The 17,889-nt window shown below is 42.1% G+C and overlaps 1 protein-coding gene across 1 annotated transcript; it reads left to right on the plus strand.

Annotated features, from left to right (window-relative positions):
* Positions 1 to 3,515: 3,515 nt before the first annotated feature.
* grxcr2 (glutaredoxin and cysteine rich domain containing 2) lies at positions 3,516 to 10,072 on the plus strand. Its single transcript, XM_040183243.2, has 5 exons — positions 3,516 to 3,809; positions 4,211 to 4,394; positions 5,526 to 5,635; positions 6,230 to 6,454; positions 8,684 to 10,072. Exons 1-5 carry the CDS (start codon positions 3,753 to 3,755, stop codon positions 8,855 to 8,857), a joined length of 750 nt encoding a protein of 249 aa, XP_040039177.2. The 5' UTR covers positions 3,516 to 3,752; the 3' UTR covers positions 8,858 to 10,072.
* The last annotated feature ends 7,817 nt before the right edge of the window (positions 10,073 to 17,889 follow it).

The raw sequence follows: 17,889 nt of genomic DNA on the forward strand, positions 1-17,889 counted from the left end.
TTTTTTCGTCTGTGACCTTTAGAGAGGATGTGACATTAGTATCTTCAGATATGATCTAATACTAATATGGTCTTTCACATTCATCTGTGGCTTCACGCCTCCTCAATCATCGCTCACTGGTTCCCTCTCGTAGTCTCACTCATCCCTAATTTCCAGCCTTTCACTTTTGCCCTCCCTCTGTCTCTGTCTACCTCCCCCCTTACTCCCCCCTCCTGCCTGTCAGGCACCTGAGGGCAGAGCAAGAAATACAATCTGTTTGGTGCTAGAATGGGCTGCGACAGACAGAGGGAGAGAGAGAGAGAGGGAGAGAGGGAGAGAAGGTGCAGAATAATGGTGGTTTCAATTTGAAATTACTAAACAACAGGTGATCGTTATGTCCTTGCCAACGCCTGCTGACCTGAGGGGATAGTTTGTTAGAAACCTTTTGCATAGCTTGGTAATTCCTTTTTTTACCCCAAAATCTGGGTCCCGTGTGACCGCAGTTTAATGGCCGCCACGAAGAAATTCAAACCAGTGTTATGGAACGATCTTTGCCCTCGTGTGGTTTTAAAAATGTTTCTGCTTAAATGAAGAAGTCTGAATTTGGCCCCTTGCAGTCATAAATTGCTGTGCAAAAATAATGAGTAGGTTTAAGTGAGCATTTCCCTTTCCTTTTTTAAAATTTACTTCTACAGAGAAGAAGTTAAAAACAAAATCAAGGGGGTTCAACTTAAGAACACAAGTTCAATTGCGGCCTTACACTTTTGAGTAGAGCCAAATTGGATTTACAATTTGGTACAACTCATCATTTTTTGTTTAATTTAGCTATGGATTGCTCTTTGTAAGTTAACATCACTGATAGTACATGTTTATTCAACTTAGCAACATCAGTTTATAAGTAACACAACTTATTAGCGTGAATTCTGTTCACTTGTCCAAAGTAGTACTTTCAACTCAGAAATGTTAAAATGACTTTCCTAGTTAATTTGACTTAATAGTAAGCATTGTTTCAAATGACAATTTATAGTTATTAGAAACACCAAGTCTTGTTGTTATTACATACAGTACACAGTGAGGCACACACACTCCCACAGGGTGCTCTTGGACCCCTGTGGGTGAACAATCAACATAAGGGCCAAACACCTGCTATAATTAACATCGACTAACGTGGATCACTCATCACGCTCATACCTGGTTTATTGATAGAGCCTTAAAATGATATGTCAATCATATTCACAGTTAGGAGTTCGTAGAGGTTGCAACCGTCGAACTGACTTCCATTTGGGTTTAAATTTGCGGCTTGATGAGCTTGTCTTAACGCCCTGGGGTATAAAATGTATTATCAACCAGTACGGTGAAACGAGAGCTATTATTTCTGAGTTCCCATTTGTACCGTCAGAGCTCTACAAATGGATTAGGTGATAATCTTTAGCCAGCAGAGAGTGTGTGTACTCTACCTGAGCATTGCAGTCCACGTTGCATAGTGTATTTACGCAGGATAATGGGGATGATAGAATGTACATGAACTGCTAATGTGGTGACACACACACACACACACACACACAGATTTACACCAGCAATTATTTAAAGCGAAAGGAGCGTGGAACCTGGCACATTAAACGATTGCTTGCACCCAAAACAATTTCCCGCTCGAGTGACCGTAGCTGCTTGTTCTGCAATCTGATTAAGATGATTCTGAGACAAGTGGGGGGAGGGCTGGGGGGGTGTCTCTGTCTTCTCTCTCTTTAAACCATCCGTCCACTCTCTTCTTAATACCAGTCATCTATAGGAATAAATGTAGGTTTGGTCGTGACAGATTCATGGGGATAATGGCATCCGTTTATTAGTTTAGTGTTTGTTCTGTTTGCAGGAAAAGAGGCCGCTGCCATCAGCAATTTCAAAATACAGATTTTGGCACTGTGTGCACATTCACACAGGCACTAACCAGCACAAAGCAGACAGACACACACACACACACACAAACCATTGGAGGCCAATAGGAGTCAGAAAGGCCAATTCTGGCGATGACAAAGTGAGTCCCTCCTGATTCAGGATATTCAATGTACATTTTCAATATAATGTATTACATTCAAATGGCTCATTTGAATGTAATACAAGTTCTGATACACAACCAAAATTACTAAAATATGAACAGGAACGGCCTCTGTCCTTAGGTTTTATTAAATCATAGTATAACAAATTTGTTTGCCGGGAAAATATTTGAATAATTGACAGAAATTTCACAATTTGAATAGATTTTTCACACATTATTTTAAGTCTGAAAGTTCTCACGGGCTGCAGCAATGGAATGGTGTGAGTGGGAGTCTTTACACAGTGTCTAATGCACGGTAACCCGTCCTATTAGTCACACTAGTAGTAGTGAATAATTTAAAGTGAAACACAAAATAGGGTCGCCCAATTTTCCAAATAATTGAAGCCATCAAACTAAACAGAAAAAACATAAACTAATTGTACGACTCATCAGTTCGAGTAATTACAATGTAATATTGGAGGGGAAAACCGCTTATGCTTCCAACGATGTCGTTAAATTGAAATAATAGATTAAACTGGATTTCTTTCTAATTCAAAGTGCTATGTACTCTTTCTATCCATCTATTCACATTTATTATTCTCACAAAGCACTTTGATTTTAAAGGGAAGCATCGCAAAAATATTAGCTGTGATACTTTTCACACAAATATTTTCTGAGAAACAGGGGGAGAATATTCTGGGAATAACCTTTAGGTTTAGGTAGATCTCACCTCTGCTTAATGCCTGGAATAAGGAAACCTCCTCATGTTTGTCTGTGTTGTATAAAGGAGTTACTTGTATTCACGTATCAAACAGACTTGTGACAAGTCTGTTTGATACGTGAATACATTAGATTATATGAGCACCATTAGCGTCATCTGCACTATCAATTTTGCAGTGATTCTCAGTGAAAAAACTAAAATGCTCAGTTTCACCTGCTTAGATGCTTATTTAGATTATAGACTTTTAAATATGCCAATTTAGAACTGACTGATTTATAAAGTAATGCTTTGGAACCTGAAAAGTTTTTTCATGCTAACTTACTCTCCTGGCAGAAACACATCCACTACAGAAACATGCAGTAAACAAATCAAAGAAATACCCTCAGAGCAAGGTGTTAATGTGATACAACTTTTAATGGATGCAATCATAACTATGTTCTGCTGAAGGTTTTCGGTTTGACAGCAACAGTCAGCCAATGTTGTGTTTTACTTTCCACACTGATGAACTCGGCTCCAGTCCAGTCTCACACACACACACACACACACACACACACACACACACACACACACACACACACACACACACACACACACACACACACACACACACACACACACACACACACAGTTCAAACTACCTTCTATTCTGGTAATTATAATTATTTGATGCCGGGGCTTCTGGTTTCTCAACCCTCCTTTTGTATACACGATCCAGCTTTGAATAATTTAGCACAAAGGAGCTAAAAAAGGTGCTCCCTTGAAACAGCAGGTATTTCCAAACTCAAACGGAGAGAGAGCTTTATCTCATCTCCACGTCCACCCACTCCTCACACGCAGCTCTTCGGTTGCGCTCTTGTGCCCAGCGCTTCGATCAAGCTGTCTATGAACCAATTCTTTCATCTGCACGTTCGTTAATCGCACCCGGGGTCCGAGGTGTCCAGCTGATGTCAATTTGCCCGAGGTAAGAAAGTCGGCGGATGGACTGACGGGTTCTCCACGTCCCCTCCTCAGCCAACCACCATGGAGGAACTCCAGAGAAAACTCAATCAACGCTATGAAGGCACCAAGCCCAGAAAGGTGAGTTATTTATAGGACAACATTCTTTGAAATACAAGGGTTTTGAAGTACTTTATTTAATACACTGTTGATGAAAGACATATTGAGGTCATCGGCGAGCTTTCAGCTATGCTTTAATGTGAGAGGCATGTGGCTTTATGGTATACAACTATTGCTGAAGGTGGTCCGCTTGAAGATGGTTCTCAGCTTCTAATTGCACCTGCAAACGTAATAAAGCAGAAAATTAGCTTGTTTGCTAAAAACAGGGAAACATTCTACATTCTATTTTGTATCTCTACATTTAAATCTTCTTTTGTTTGCTGGCAAGCTCTGCAAATAAAGTAACTTAACAGCATGCCACTGCATCTTTACGCCACGCTAAACCTTGTGGAAACATGTTGCACTGCACTCAAAAACCACAGGTGAGGTTCAAGCTGGCGTCGTCCTACAGCGGCCGGGTGCTGAAGCACGTGTATGAGGACGGTCAGGAGCTGGAGAGTCCGGAGGAGAAATACCCTCACAGCTTCGTTCACCGAAAGATCCCTCCCAGCCACTTGGAGGTGGAGCAGCTCTGTGGGTTTCAGGAGCCCCACGGGGACCAACCGGGTGGGTTGATTTCCTTGTGTTACACAGTACTACTGTTTTCTTACTTATGCATGACTGCACTGAGGTTTATTTGTGTGGGTTGTAAGCCTGTAACCATGGAGATGTGTACATTACATTTATGTGTGGTACTCCCGGCTATCCTTTGGGGGATTGTCCATGAAATTGTTCTGGCATATTTTAGCTTTTATAATAATTTGATGGCTGTGTATGATTGAGACTTTGCTCTACAGCGTGTTTTCAAATGGTTTGTGCACAGTAAAATTGCCAGTATGCCTACAGACATCTAGAATACAAAGTGTTGCAGCTATCTATGTGATGATGATGATGGGAAACATCTCAAACTACACAATTACAGGCCTGAGAACCCACCCATGTGAAGCGATCATATTGTGATTTGCAATTGCTTGTTTTATTGGTGATGAATAACACACTGTTCTGAAACCAAAGAAAGATAGAATGAGAGCAAATGTTCTAACAGATTTCAATTTTTTCAGTTAATATCTCAGATATTATAGCAGCATGAACCATAGGAGGTCAATCAAACTGTGTCTTAAGCTAATAATTTCAAGGATGAAATGAAGTGTCTAGTGTAGCGAGAATGCACTTATTCAAAACAGTATTACAATTAGTGCATAGTGTTCAGTTAATAGATGTATTAGACATTCAGGTTAAATAATTGTCTGCTAAATAGTCTGCTTTGGTGCAGAGAGTTTAATGAGAAGATCAATAGGACCCTCATGAAAATGAAGCCACGGAGAGTTTAACACACAGACTGAAAACAGAGGAAAACTACCTTCCCAAAAAAACTAAATAAACAAAGGGAATTGAGATATCTAACTGCAGTTCAATAATCATATTGAGTCGTTTTGACAATGTGTCAATAACCATTTCTTGAATAGGACCAGTAACGTCCTGGAGTCCCCACAGGTTGCCTAGCAACTGGGTCCAAAAGTTTTAGTATGCATTTTTGACATCTTTATATTCATATTTCCATTGACGATTCACAACTTACTCAAAGATATGAGGTCGTTGAATGTTATTAGGAGGGAGGATTCGGTAAGGCTAGGATGCTATGCTAAGGCATTTTGAGTACAAGTTATAACATGACAACATGTTTCGTCCTGTTCCCAGTTGTGTATCCTCCAAAGGGGCTCATTGCCCAGCGGATAAACGTGTACAGAGGAGTGGGAAGCTACGAGCCGGCTGCAGGCCAGACTGAAGAAGCACAAGGAGATGCTAAAGTAAGCAATAATGCTGGCTGGGTTTGGTTAAAAGTAAAAAATACCTTTATCAAGATCAGTTTAGATTAGATTCATCACCAGCAAGGTTGAGTGAAGGTCAATTACTGAGACACCTTCATGGTCTGAATTCATCATTACGTGATTCTGTTCAATGTGAGTTAACATGTTAATCATGACCACAGTTTAATTCATTTGTATCTTAAAGAAACACAAAATTGTAAGGTAAAGTAAGTAAAACGCCTTGCTGAGCTGCTGTGCCAGTTGCTTCATTAGTGCGAAGTCGGAGGTCAGATACATCACCTGCTCTAATCTGGATTAGGTCCTTTAAGGGCATTGAAAGTGGTCCCCATTCTGAATTTGACATATTTTAAGCCTCTGACTTTTCACCGTGTCAATGGAGCTCAGCGGCATTGCAGTGTTTTGCTTTCCATAAAGAAAAAACATACTTAAACTAAGTGACTTCATGGTCATCCCATTCTGCATCCTTGCATTGCATTGAAATGTAAACCTTTTAAAAGAGTTTTAAAAATGTACGATTGTCTTAAAAAATTAAGATTATATACATGATGTACTCGACGGTTCGGTTTTCACCAGTCCCCAGTGTTGGACTTTGGCAAGATAATCATCTACACCAGTAACCTGCGCATCATCAGAGCGCCACAGAGGACACCCGAAGCGTCGCGGCACACGCTGCCCCCCGTGGACATGGAGGGATACCCTAAGGCCAGGGAGAGGGGGAGCCGGAGGAGGGCTAAAGCTCTTCTTTCCCTGGATGTGGAGGAGAAGGAGGGGAAACAGATCAGCCACATAGAGACCAAGGTAATGGTCCTTGGCCTAATTATTCTCAGCGGCGTGGTAGGGTCTTCATCACGGTGTTCCGTCTCCCGATGCACTCATGTCCCTCTGTCACCCTGTCTCTGCACCAGCCACCCTTTCTTCACTTTATCTGTGATTGCGACTGCGAGATTTTCTGTGCAGCCTATGTCGCTCTGACAGGAGTTCTCGTCCCACAATCTCCTCCTTTTCCACCCAAATCTTTCCTCCCACCGCTTTCCCTTTTCCCGCTCTCGCGCTGCGACGACCGCCTCGTTGTCCTCGGTGTTATCTGTCAACTGTGAACACATTCTGATGAGTCCACACTTTCGCTCACTGCCCTTGCAGCATTTGCCTGCCGCTCGGCAGCGTGTAAAGAGGTAGCCGGCTGACTGTTATTCCCCCGGCCCTCTCACCGCCTCGGCTGATTACTGCTCTCCTCACCTCACTCCCTCCATTGTTTTCTCACCAATCTCGTTATTTTCTCATCTTCTCTGCCTCTGTAGAAGCAAAAGTTCACTCTCACCTTCTTTTCTTCATCATTCGGCCATTTCACAGCTTTTTATGTTAAGCTATTTTCTGTATCGTCTTTGTCTTTATTGCCCTGATCCAAAGGTGCTTAAAGTTTCTCTGTCTCTGTCTTTGTCTGTATTTATCCACATGTACCTTCAATTTGGACAGTTTACTAAATCTTGGCTTAGATTTCGCCATCACTACAATGCCAAAATCCCTGTGCAATGCTAATGCTAATGAGCTAATGATGATGATGATGAATATCACTAAATGCTTAGTGCATGCTGTTTTAACTAATTAGATTCCCTAATGGCGCGTTTCCACCGAGCGGTATGGTACGGGTCGGGTCGGTACGGGTTGGGTCTGTTAACCATGATTTGGCGAGCGTTTCCAATGCCAACAGTACCCTCACTTGATAGGCGTGGTGTATTCCAGAAAGTAGTGATAACGTCACTTGATAGGCGTGGTATGTGACGGAAAGTAGATTGACGTCATTCGATCGCGCGAAAACTGAAAGCTAACCGCAAACAACAATGGAGGACATACAGCGGATCCTGTTTTTGCTTCTCGATATGTGGCTGTTTGTCACAAGGAGACGACAATCTTTGTTTGAGCAAAGGCTACATGCTGCAAGCCTTGTGTGTTGTCTTTCCCCTTGCGCCACGTGCAAATGACGACACTCTTTCAACCAATCAACGTTCTGCAGTGAGTCTAGCTCCACCCTTTAGTACCAAACAACTGTGCCAGGTACCCCAACGGAAGGGTACCCAAAAAGTGGTACGGTACAGTTCGGATTTTTGGTACCATTCTCAACTTTTGGCAGTGGAGACACAAATAAAAGGGTACCAACCCGACCCGTATCGTACCACTCGGTGGAAACGCGCCATAAAAGTCTTTAGTGAAAGAAATGGTTGTAGTGCTTGCCAACCACAAGCGTTGGGTTGATTATTACTGCAACAATGGTTATTGATTATCTGATACAAACCACCTGCCAATATTACCATGCTTACATTCCACACCTTTTTTTTTTACTTTTTCAAAAATCACTGTTAGATTTGAGGATTTCTATAGATTCGTGGGGCCATTTTCCTGTCTACCCCGGCTATATTACCAAGCAGTCTTACTATTTCTTTCTGAAAGTCAAATGTGAATGACATATACTTTGCGACCCTTAAATACCTGAGCAGTGTGATAGTGTATTTAGGCCTCTAGTGGTGACATAGCAGATTGAGACCAAAGGAAAATCCATTTACTCAGATTTACGTCTTCTGTTTGCATCCTGCTTCGTGTCATCTATTATCCACAGGCAGCTGCTTTTTATTAAATATTTGATTGAATGACAAGCTGGTTGTATAAATGACACAGCTACTCACTGTATCATGTTCATTTTATTATACGTAAAATGGGGAAGATCCTTCATGTTGTTAAGGTTGTTTAGTATTTGCCTTGCAGTTAGCAAATGGCAGATATTGGTTGGTGTTTATGAACTGACTGAAGGGGCTTTTTTTTTGGTAAAATTGCACTTGAATCTAAATGTTGATGATTGTGCCACACAGATTATATAGAGACATCAACTAAAGCAACTCCCCTTTTCAGTCTTCCTCACCCTTTCTAACCACCACCCCCCCAATTCGCTTACCCTTCGCCTATTACAACGGCCTCGGCTCCACCGCCTCGCTCCCCTCCCCTTCTCCCCCTCTAATGTGTTTCTTCCGTCTCCAGGAGGCCGACAGCTGCCGGCATTGTCGCGGCTCGGGCTGCGCTCCCTGCTCTCTGTGTCACGGCAGCAAGCTGTCCATGCTGGCGAACCGCTTCAACGAGTCCATCAGTGATCTGCGTTGCCAAGCCTGCTACCCTCACGGTCTGGAGAAGTGCCAGTCCTGCTCCAGCAAATAGCACTGTTTGGCTGCCACCCATGTCTGGCTGAGAGAGTGAGCGAGTGAGTGAGTGAACGAGAGTGTGCAGCAGTGAGTGAGTGCGTGCCTGGTGTGCAGCGGGTTTATCACGATCGTCTCAGCGGGCAGAATTGCTCCGATCCAAAGTGTTGTCAGTGGGGTGTTTCCCCGCTAGGAAACATAAGCCGTCATTGGAAAGGGGAATTATGAGCTGCGCCGCGGGCCCAAAATTATAAAATACAATTACTGTGTGCAGTGAACATGGCTCGCGATAACACAAACACATAATCGCTTTTGTGTTGTCGTGTAATTTTGCATCTGCGCCCTCCTTCCTGATGAGAACCGTGTTCCACAATCAGTTTTATTGAAACATTTTGCCCGTTCTCTTCATGTGCTGGGAATAAGGCCCTGTTCAAGTCTCCCCTCTCTATCCACCAGAGAATAAAACATTTTACAACATAATGTTATATGTTGACATAATGACATTGGGCAATTTTTTTTAATGGAGGGAAATAGAGACTCTGGGATGGAAAGAGACAATAGGAACTACAGCCAGAATAATAGACGAGCGAGTGGTCGAAAAGGAGACAGTTGCATGAATGCTAACAAAACAACTTGTTTGGTCAGTGATTCATGTGCATTCAACCCAATAATTGCAAATAGCACTTTTTTAGGCCCCTATTTGAAAATGAAAAGGAGAGCAGATACTTTGATTGGAATTTGACTGGAGGAAATCATAATGTTTTGCTTTTTTATAAATAGTGTTATACCTGAGATGAAATAAAACAAATATTTTGTTTGTTCACCTTGTTGTCCACAATGATGATGACTTGTATCTACACTATAAAAGAAGGTCCTAGACAGCAACCTCATGTTCATTCTTCTGTAAATGGCTTATCGTTATTTATTTTTATGGCAGCAGTCGGGACAAATCTAAATTCAACCGGTAGTCGGAGCGGCATCACATCTCTAACGACGCCGCGTGTGACTGTAATGTGTTAAAGTCATTGCTGAAATGCTTGAGGTGTTTTCACAGTAGGGTGGGAACGTTTGTTTCTGTGATCCCGGCTGGAGAAGGAAAATAAAAAGTCACAATAAAAAAACAGATGCAACACGCTGCATAATGTCTATTCATTACGACTGCAATCAGCCACAAGGTTTCGTAGCGTGTCATTTTAGGATAAACGTTCAAATTAAATATCACCATAATGGCAAACATTTTTTCGTACTGAGTTTTCACTTTTGTACCAGGATTTCATCAACTCATTACAAGCAAACATAAAATAATATCAATATCAAAAGTATTTAACCAGTGTTTGAAAATGGCTGCAGCTAAAGTTACCAGTTTACCTTTCTGAAAACATCACAGTAACAAATCCCCTCGTATATTTCAACAAGCAGACAAAAATGAACTGCACTGTTTTGCAGCCGGTGCCGAATTGGCGTTTTTCACACTTACCCTTAAGCTGCGAGGCAGAGATACTCGATCAAAATCAATGTAAGCAGTTGAAAGCACTGACCACATCCTCTAAGGTGCTGGTGGCCCAAAGTCATGCCAGAACAAGCACCCCACAGACCATTAAAGCCAACTATCTCCGTCCTGGCATTTCCATTATTTTGTCTTATTACATTAGATAGCCTCACACTCTAAATCAAAAAGCAGACAGTACGGCTTATCAGCAGCCTGGTCAAAGTGTCCCATCGGCAATCTAATGCCTATTCCTGGGACGAGGGCTGGAGCGTGAGGCTCCCGTCTCCCTCTTTCTCATTATTCTCCCTCTCTTTCTCTGTTTTTGTCTGCTTACAAAATTTGAGCCCCCGCTGAGCGTTTTAAGCTCTCATTCTCACTCAGTATTTCAATATGGGGTCAAAGTGAGGCAAAAATTGGGTCACGGAACTGTCGTCGAGCCTCTCTTGTCCCACAGGATGGACAGCAGTGGGACTCAACTTGCGGCCCGGGGGGCGAGCAAGAAGAAGAAATTAAGAGATGACCAGTCACACCACAAATTTGGATCCCTGGTTGCAATTTTACAGAAAGGAATTTGTAAGAATGGAATCCTCATTGACAATGTTTGGAGATTGGATAATGAAAATGTTCAGACTGAACATAGCAAACGTTTAACTTGCCTGAATCGGTAGCGATGTTTTATCGCTCTATTGGTAATATAGTTCTTAATCAATCGAAAATGTAACACTTCTTCAAAGCAATTCAACAAATATCTAGCAGCCATTTACAAACCAATTCACTGACTCGGCTTTGGTTCACCGTACTATACACGAGGACACACACTGCCCACGTATTCGTAAAGCCTTAACATCTGCTATACTTGTGATATACTGTGGAACATTACACAAAACTTTCATGTATTTGAGATCTCAGTTATTAAACAATGACTTGTTTAATCACAGCAGCTTGCATAGAATTTGCATTCTGAGTAAAAAGGGTGAGACTTTCCTCCAGTGGCAGCATCATCATTTATGATGCTTTACAGATATATCTGCTATCTCTTATAGCCCACTCGTAACATACAGCGTAGAGAGCAGACTGGGAGCAGACTAGGTACATAAATCATAAACTATCATACGGTAATATTTGGCACAGTCTGGGGAAGTGAGACGCAATTAATCTGCAGCCACGTCGTCGGTTTTACCCCCCCCATGTTAATCACCTTTCTTTTGTTTATCAACACATATCATTATAATCACCAGCAGCCCACCGTACTGAGCTTATAACTTGCTATTAATACACACGATTTTGGTGTAATCCTGGTCTGCAGACCGTTCAGCTCTCCCACCAGAGATCGAATAACAAAATATCATCTTTTCGCTCGAGTGCCGGGTGGTGACCGAAGTCCCAGCGCCGTAGCAGCTCCGCTGATTGCATGTTCCCTTAAGTTGGAGCTGCATGGGGATGTGATGATTAGAGAGATCAGATGGATCAGGCTTCACGCCTCCATCACAGCAAGTCCCGACCCTGCAGAAGAATCGCTCCTAATGGCTCCATTATCCAATCCAGACCTCTTCATGCAAAGAGAGGAGAAGAAGTTTTATATATATAAAATATGTATAATAAAATGCAGATGATCACCCATATTTAAATCAGATGTGAATATAAGACAGTGCTGATGATCAGCCAATGTATTGAGCAGGATGTAAGAGGACACTTACAATTGTAGGTCCTGCTCTAATGCAATCGATGCTTAAAACCAAGAGGGTCACTCTTAAACTTAAAACGGAATTCATACAGCAATAATCCACTTTTCCCTGGGAGAAGAAACTCGGTTTGACAAAAGATGCATGCACTCATGACAGCACAATCATCACAAAATAACTCCACTGTCTGGTTCTAAGAGAAACAGATATTAAAAAGAACATTACCTAACATAGTATAGAGTGATTTAGTTATTTTGAATATTTTTCTCGACTAAATATTCATCTTAAAGTGAATTCCCATTATCACCAATTTTTACATTATGCCACTGTCGTTGAAGCTCAACACTAAAAGGATTTTTTCTTTTTGTTCCCAATGAAACATCCAGTTCATGAATGCCAACTGTATTGACTGTATGCAGCGGTACCTCAAGGCTGCTGCTTAGAACATCGACAAATTCGTATATTAACATTTGCATATGTTACCAACTAATTTCACAGCCATTATTTGATCAAAGGCGCTCTTGACACCGCTTGGTTTCATGGTGCAGGAGTGCACAGGGGAACAGAGCAACTGAAACATTCAGAGTCCTGCAGCCAAAGAGCAAATTTAATCGTTTTAGTTCAAAAAGGACATAGGGCAAAATGCCCCCCCCCCCCCCCCCCTCGCCCCCCTCCCCAAGCAAATGCAGGCCACTGTAATCGTAGTCGCAGACAGGATTTAATTCATGCAGCAGCGAATGCAAAACATTTCATCACACTGTCGGGGAAACTAGAATAAATTTCTCTCTCCGTATGAAAACAATATTGTAACTGCTTGAAATTCTTAGCGCTCCATTTTGTTCCTCTAAATTCCCCAGTGTTTCCGACAAACTAACTTACAACTACTACGATAAAAACAAATATTACACACGGGCACAAGAATTCCTCTGCACACCCAATAGTTATTTGTAGGTAAAAATTGCGTGAAACCTATCTGCCACACGAGAAAGAGAATATGGCCTCAGCTTTCTTATTTGCTATTCCTTCAGGAAATCATATCGGAGTTGGAAGATGATTATAAATCACATAAATGGGTTTACACTTTTTTTTTTTTTGCCACAATAAGCATTGGCCCTCAAGATGCTCCCCAGTGAATCTCAGCCGCAGTGCCCAAACAATATATCAGGTCTGCATATCTATGCAGACCACAATCCAAAAGACACTGAGATATAGCATGAACAAAAGGCCCAAGGTGAGAAGATGACGGATGCATGTGTAAGGACTGCAGCGCCGTGTTGGAGGGAAAAATCAGTCAGCCGAAGCAAACGAGTAAGGGCAATTTCTCATACTGTATCCATTCAGACTTCTTTTTTCACAACAAGGCTTCTTCTAGAGCCGCTGAATGTTGAGGGACTTTCGCATTTGGTATTTAGCTGGAGGTGTGGGTGACCACAGTGCGGAGTTACTGCGATGCGTCGGCGGTAATCATCTCAGTCAGTAACTCACTGAGTGGAGTTCACGTTTGTTTTATTAACTCTCTGGTGATTATATGAGCTCCCGACACCATCTGCCTCGCGCAATGCAAATAGGAAGGAATGTTTTTCCTTAGCTGATCTGACTGATGAAATATCTTTCTGCTCCTTTTGTATTTCTGCCTGTTTGGTATTTTAGACGTTGTCTTTTATCTGCTTCTTTTTCTCTGTTACACCATTTCATCTCCTCCTGATTTGACTGCACTTTCATTTAATGGGCACATTTATGGCCTCAGTAATTGAAACATGTTTGATTCATAATGAATGAAAAGAATGCAAACTGTTGGCAAACTCTTTTACACAAAGAAGCTGCATTTTTTTTTTTTTACAGTAAAACAACAGTATTTTACTGTCTTTCTTGACTGTTCTTTCCTTCCAAACCTGATGCCCAAGCTGTGACAGCGACTGAAGAACACACAGTTTCCCGCACAGCCTTCCCCCTGTGTGTGTTACAGTTTGAACTCCTTACAATGTATTTGCAATTACTACAGTTAGACAATTGTGTGACACGCCTGAAATGGAATCTATTTGCTTTCTCCTGTGAAGACAGATGCAAGGCTCCGTTCTGGGCTGAAAACACACCACTTGAAAGGTTTATACGCATAACATAGAGGTTGCTGTGGTTCAAAATAGAATATTTAATCTATGTAGATATGGTAATGCACCCATCATAGCCGTGAATAACCCGCTTCACATTAAGAACTATTTGGGATTAAATCAATAGTGGAGGATGTGAATATAGATCAATGGCCGACTTTAAAATCTATCACAATGTAGTCTCTGATGTATGTGCTCCAGTTTAAATAACATTTAATGGATTCACACTTGAATGTGAATGTGAGTGTGAATGGTTGTGCGTCTCTGTGTAGCCCTGCGATTGGCTGGCGACCAATCCAGGGTGTACCCTGTCTATCGCCCGAAGTTGGCTGGGATGGACTCCAGCCCCCCCGCGACCCTGTGTGCAGGATAAGCGGTTAGACAATGGATGGATGGATGGATTCACACTTCCATTTTTAACTGAAAGCAACTTAAGAATGCTGGAAAATTTCAGTTATTGTCTCGTTCGACTGTCTTTATACATGAAGCAAAGGTATTCACTCCTTGGATGGGAGCAGCAGTGACTTTTCTAGACAATTCTAGACACCTAAAAAAAGGCATCTTAAAGATTTGATCTGTTTACTCCGTAAAATGTGTATACTATAATAAGAACATTTTTACTGCTTCAGGAATGGATAAGTTTCAATTTCAGTTCAGGTACTGAACAACGTTCAGCTAAACTGACATTTGTATCTTAAGGGGGGGCTTTTATTTAGGGGTCTGCTGCTGAGGTCCAACACCTCTTTAAACCACTCAAACCATCCCTTGTGCAATGTGACACATGCAATGTTAAGGATTGTGATAATGACATTTGTATGTTATGCTATTTTATCTTCCCCTATCACACGTTTGACAAGTATCCTGGAAGACTTCAACCAAATATGACTGACAGGCCAAGATTGTCAGAAAATATATTCCCTGCTCACCCAGAGAATTATTCAAGATCAGAAGACTAAAAATAAGAACTACGAGAAAAGTCTTACGGTTCCAGGACTGTTTACCCTTTCCATTTTAAAAAGGCGATACAACAAAAAGTGAGTACAGTTAGAAAAACCCAAAACCAAGAGAAAATCGTTTTCAACCAGGCCGCCAGTGCCACAAAATAATCACCATAATCCCACCACACCAGCCCCGGCCAACCCTGAAGAGCTGGAGTCCAATCAGCAAAGGAGAGATACGGGGCGTCAGTTTATACCTGGCTGGGCTGCTCTCCAACCTACGTTGGATGGAAGAGGAGAGAGGAAGAGAGATCCTGCGATGGTTGAGGCAGCTGCAGCAGTAGATTGCATTATAAGAGAGAGGCGGGTTGATACAGAAGTATGGTTCTTTTGGATTGCATTGGCAGTGATGGGAGAGCTGTGGGCACAACTCTGGTGTGAATGAGAGTGTGGGTTCAGTTACTGAACTAGTGGTAGTGTGGATGTGATCATTTCACACCTCTGGGGCTAGTGAAATAGTTAGTGTTATTTTATTTTTTAATGATAGTGTTGTTGCTGATAGACATTGTTATATAACCTTTTACTAGTACGCCATCTCATGGGTTGCTTTTAAGTTGGAGCAGGGCAGAAGAAACTAATATTCAACATTTTTATGTTATTTTAACATTGGCAATATTGTCAAATGAGTGCACTCTTATATAATTTCGCTCATGTAGTAATTTCTCCAGTCACGCAGGTAGCCGTTTGATAAGGCTGTGCTGGCCTCCAACGGTTCCAGCAGCTGTTGGCAGGCAAATATTCAGCCACATGCAATGTGTTTGTGTTTTTTTTTCTTCTTCTAAATCATCTTTGACTCCTGAAGCCTGAGATGGAAAGTCATCACGGAGGGTTGTTCTGCCAGAGCAGAGACAGGCCGATGAAGCGGCGCAGGGCTCAATTTCCGTTAAATTTCTTCCAGTCTTAAACTTTAGAAAACTAATCTTGTGTGCCCGCCAGTTCCTCCGATCCCTCGGCCTGTTTCTTTCCCCGCTGGCTCCTTCAGTGCCACCTCTCTGAGTCATTTTCTTTTTCAGGTTTTGCTGTGCTGATGTGTTGGCTTGTGTCACATGCGCTAGAAGGTGGTGAGTCCTTTGTCGCCTTCTGGTTTGGCCTCCACTGAAAGTGAAGGTGGGAGATACGTGTTGGCTGGTGACCAACTGTGGATGTTCAGTTTCCAATTTCACCACCGACAGGTTTAGTCACCGTAGACTGCGGTCTCTGATATGCTGTTTGCCTTGGATGAATGTGGGAGGCACTAGATATTGACCTTAAACTTCTTGAATTACACTCAAACTTTGAACAACTGGTCTCGCTCTGAAAATCCGCTCTCGCTGTGTTCGGTGCAGCTACTCTTACTCGGCGGTGCTCGGATGGTCCAATTGAGTTGAAGTGGAGCATATTTTGAAGTGGTTCTAGGTTGCCGACTTTTAATCTTTCAGACTGCTTTTAGAGGACATCCTTGATAGAATTAAGGGAATTCTAAAGCAGAAGTGACAGGGACTGGTTGACACTGAAGAACCACTAGTTATCTGTGCGACACCTTCTTTGGGAGGTGATGGAATACGTTGGGAATCGTGTCTGTGTGAGAGAGACAGTTGTTCCCAAACGTATTCAGTTCAACTTCCAAAAACACAACCATGCAAGCAAATTAACACAGACACAGAGGCTTTGGTTTGACCTCCTTCATAGATCTACATATATATTTTCACTTAATATTTTATTACGTAATGGTTGACACCCACAACAGATGTTATGAAATAGATTTGTCTTATCCTTTCATGGCGGCGTTGTTTTGTTTTATTGGTTTCAGGTGTGTGGGGTTTTTGGCATTTGTAGCACACATGGATGGATAAACACACAAGAGAGAAGTTTGCCTTCTGGGCTTCTTGCCAGAAATCTTCTTTCTGTCAGAGAGGCCACTCTGCAGGAAATCTGGGTTGAGGCTACAAACCAAATGGTTCGGTTTCGGATAAGATCTTGGTTTACGTTAAAATAAACCCTTCTTGGCAGAATACCCTGAAGGGAATCTTCTTCCATGTGCTGGAGTGCATGAACTGTTTATTTTTACCAGGCATGAAGACATTCCAGGAATACGACATCTCTACCCAATAGCAGCTCTGGGTCAATTTCGTCAAGAGTTACACATCCTCACAACCAAAGGCCGAGGTCCACAAGATGCCCTCACCTGCCCGTAGCTGCTGTCCGCATAGATCCTGATTCACTTAACAACAAAACATTATTGTGCACATTTTAAAAGTAAAAAACACTGTTAGTCAGGTTTTTGTGTTTGATGTTGTGCCTTATGAAAAGTATGCACAGCTCAAAGCTCCGTGTACAATATGATTGGGAAATGACGGTGCCAAGTTATCTAATTTATTATACTTCAAAAAGCAGAGACGTGGAGGGACATCACGGTGGGAGGGAGATAGAGAGGGCAGTGTTTTCAGAGTATAGGAGGTTAGACAAGTAATTCTCGTGTGGATGCTTTGGCTGCTGGGACTCTGATTGGTCCTTTTTATGCAACTTAACTCCAGTTTTGAGAGAACTTGCAGGGTGAGCTGAAGGAGAAAATGCGAGTGGCGTAGTTACCGCTGGGAAGTTCAGCAAGCTGGCTGCGCGACTTTTTGTTGTTGTCTTAAATTGGCTTCTTTTTAATGCCTACAAATAAGACTGTTGTATTCTTTGTAATTGTATTTGCTCATTTCATGAGATTTGTAGTTTGTGGGACCTACAGTATTTTTATGTGTTGAGTTATGGGGAGACAGTTAAATAAAAAGCATCGATCAATGTCCCAG

The sequence above is a fragment of the Gasterosteus aculeatus genome, chromosome 7 (assembly GCF_964276395.1).
Source record: "Gasterosteus aculeatus chromosome 7, fGasAcu3.hap1.1, whole genome shotgun sequence".
Taxonomy (NCBI): domain Eukaryota; kingdom Metazoa; phylum Chordata; class Actinopteri; order Perciformes; family Gasterosteidae; genus Gasterosteus; species Gasterosteus aculeatus.